This window comes from Genypterus blacodes, unplaced genomic scaffold (genome assembly GCF_046128005.1).
Source record: "Genypterus blacodes isolate CSIRO-AG114 ecotype Tasmania unplaced genomic scaffold, CSIRO-AGI_Gbla_v1 ptg000723l_1, whole genome shotgun sequence".
Taxonomy (NCBI): Eukaryota; Metazoa; Chordata; class Actinopteri; order Ophidiiformes; family Ophidiidae; genus Genypterus; species Genypterus blacodes.
The window spans coordinates 22,501-25,890 of NW_027467398.1; the positions used below are offsets into that span (position 1 = coordinate 22,501).

The following is a 3,390-nucleotide window of genomic DNA, read 5'->3' on the forward strand; positions in this document are numbered from 1 at the left end:
GAGACACACACACACACCTTTCTCCCACTAGCCCAGTTCATCAGTAGAATATCAACAGAGCAGCTGAATAGACTCTGGTCTTGTATAGAGGATATTAGTTTGAAGGCCCAGCTTGTTTACCCACAGCTAGCATAGCTGAACCACTGGACTGGTTGCCTGGGGCCTGGTGAATAGTGTGTGTGTGTGTGTGTGTGTGTGTGTGTGTGTGTGTGTGTGTGTGTGTGTGTGTGTGTGTGTGTGTGTGTGTGTGTGTGTGTGCACAGCGCAGAGCTGAGGGCCCATTTTGAGTCTGCCCCCTCCTGGTTGAACACTTTCTGACACACTGCAGTCTTATGAAACAATAAGAACACAAACTGGGCCGGACATAAACATAAAGTGACCAAAGAGATGAAGTGTCAGGTTTCTCTCTGAGTGAAGCTCCGCCCCCACCGCCCCACAGGCCCAGAGGTAAACTCACACACAGCAAAGTCCACTCTGTGTGTGTGAGTGCTGTCTGCTCTATTACAGCAGCTTTAGGGTTAACTTTGAAGCCTCAACATGGGCCAGTGCTTGCAGAATCTCCGGCTCAGTGACGTAGAAATGAAATCTGTCAGATTTGAGGTCAGGGGTCAAGGTTACAAACACAGTGAATGATACAATGATCCACAATAGAGACGGGAAGAAGCCTGGCTGAGAACTTACAACAGGTACACACACCTGACAGACACACACCTGACAGACACACACCTGACGGACACACACCTGACGGACACACACCTGACAGACACACACCTGACGGACACACACCTGACGGACACACACCTGACGGACACACACTTGACGGACACACACCTGACGGACACACACCTGACGGACACACACCTGATGGACACACACCTGACGGACACACACCTGACAGACACAGACCTGACAGACACACACCTGACAGACACACACTTGACGGACACACACCTGACGGACACACACCTGACAGACACACACCTGACAGACACACACCTGACAGACACACACCTGACAGACACACACCTGACAGACACAAGCCTTTCTCTGCTTGTAGGGAAGCAAACTGGTTCCAAAGGCAGCTTAACCCTAAACAGAAGCTAACTGAGCAGAGGGTGAGCAGCAGAATGATGTCACTGAACCAGGAGTGAAGAAGTCTCAGACCACAACATCAGAGGCTCTGAGATAAACCTGATGAAGGTTCGTAGAATCAGCTTGAATTAAAGATGATGTCATACAGATTGTGTTGCATTGTTCCTCTGCACTGGAAACACACACACACACACACACACACACACACACACACACACACACACACACACACACACACACACACACACACAGTTCCTCTGCCTCTCACTGTAGGGTCTAACTGGATCAGCTCTCTGATATGATGACACATGAAGTGTGTGAATCTTGATCTGAGCCTGGTTCACCACAGGGGAACATGATTGATTACTTAAAGAGAAGGATCTCTTATTGATGACATAACAATAATAATATACATACAGAAACTATATAAGATCATTACTGAATAAAACATGTGTGCAGACTGACAGACTCTGAGCTCCTGGAAGTGTAAACAATAACACACACACACACACACACTCACAGACCCACAGGCGCTCTGCTTTAACCATCGATCTGTTTGTTTAGCTCACTGACGCTGATCAATAAACAAAGGGAAGGACCGGAGCGCTAATGGACCGAGCCTCACATGTGATCCATCCGCTAACTCACATTTACAGCAGTACGTCTGTTATGTTCACAAATATGTCTAACAAAAGAGGACAACAGACACGTGTGTGTGTGTGTGTGTGTGTGTGTGTGTGGCTTGGTAACTAACCACACTCTAACGTTACAGACCGTAACCGCTCACACTCCGGGAGGCTAAACGCTTTAACTGGAACATTAACACACACACACACACACACACACGCGTAACGTGCAGAGCTGCTGGGCCGGTTAAAGGTTCGGACTGGACCGGCTGAAGGTTCGGAGCGGACTAGTTGGTCCAAAAGTGTAAGCAGCATTCAACCCTAAGTCAAACTGGCTAGCAGTCGTTAGCTTGCGGGCTAATAACTAACCAGCCTGCTAACTAGTAGCCCCGTACCCACCGCCTCGTGTGTGTGTGTGTGTAAGGTGTTGTTGGTGTTGTTTGGTGACAACAATCAGCGGTGAACAACACAGCGCGTCAGAGTGAGACGCGTCTCCACCCCGGCTCGGTCCGGTCCGGTCCGGTCCCGTCACCAGGTGAAGCTAGCTGTGCTGCTATGCGCCGACTTCACAGTTTATCACCAAACTTCACCAAGTTACGACCACCAGACTGAACCCTTCCACAAACAGCACCATGACACCACACTGGTACTTAAAGCTCCACTCTCTCATTAACATGTATTTGTATATATTTATATAAAGATGTAAACAAAAGAGTTTGCTGCTCCGCCGCGATCTCTAAACTCTACAGAGAAGTTAGCAGATGTGTCAGTCACAGAGCGGCTGCAGGTAAAGGCGTCTATACTGCACTTTAAGTTGAATTTCACGTAACAAAGATAAGAAGAAGTGTTTATACTCACACTCTGACATGTAAAGTTAAATCCTGTGAGCGTTATTGGACCTGAACATGTTTTTAGTGTGACAATAGACGGAGAGAGTCTGCGCCTCTGCACGGCTCACTGGGCTGGAGGAGAAACCGAACACGGCACGGCAAACCACGAACCAATCAGGTTTGAGTTGCCGGTGATTGACATCTCTCCGTCCAATTGAATGTGTCTATTTCTTGTAGTGTTCACCTCTCAACCAATAGGGATGACAGTAGGTGGGGTTTAATGGCCTCGAGCGCGATTGACATTTTCTCTGACCAATAACCGGAGGGAATATTATACACAACACAAACAAAGACCAATTACATCAGTCATCTCAAAATAGGCGGGACTTATACCGCTTGATTAACCAATCAACTAACGCGAAGAGTTGGCACCAAAGCGGACACGAAAACAATAGCACGCTCACTCTTAACAGGCGGAATGTTTTAAGTGCAAAGTAAAAGGTTGAAAATGGTGAAATTACACAGTTGAAGTTGCTAATAATAATAATAATAATAATAATAATAATAATAATAATAATAATAATAATAATAATTACAACAGACAACAGTTTGATTGCAGTGCCCCCAACCAAATGAGGTGGCATGAACAAAATACATAATAAATACATAGTAAAAACAGGATAAATCCACGTTAAATCCATAATAAATACAGGATAAATACAGGATGAACAAATGTACAAATGTGAAGAATCAACGTGTGTGATTAGAAGTTTTAGGGATCGCTCTTTACGCTTGTGGTTGAACCTTTCTCTAAATCAACATCGCCCCCTTGTGTGTGTACA

At 46.1% G+C, this 3,390-nt stretch overlaps 1 protein-coding gene across 1 annotated transcript in view; it reads right to left on the reverse strand.

Moving 5' to 3' along the window:
* The window catches only part of enc2 (ectodermal-neural cortex 2), a 16,750-nt gene extending 14,070 nt beyond the window's left edge, over positions 1-2,680 (reverse strand). The window contains 1 exon segment of the mRNA XM_076140623.1: positions 2,577-2,680. Within this exon segment, the coding sequence (XP_075996738.1) occupies positions 2,577-2,586 (10 nt within the window). The 5' untranslated portion in view covers positions 2,587-2,680.
* Positions 2,681-3,390: the final 710 nt, after the last annotated feature.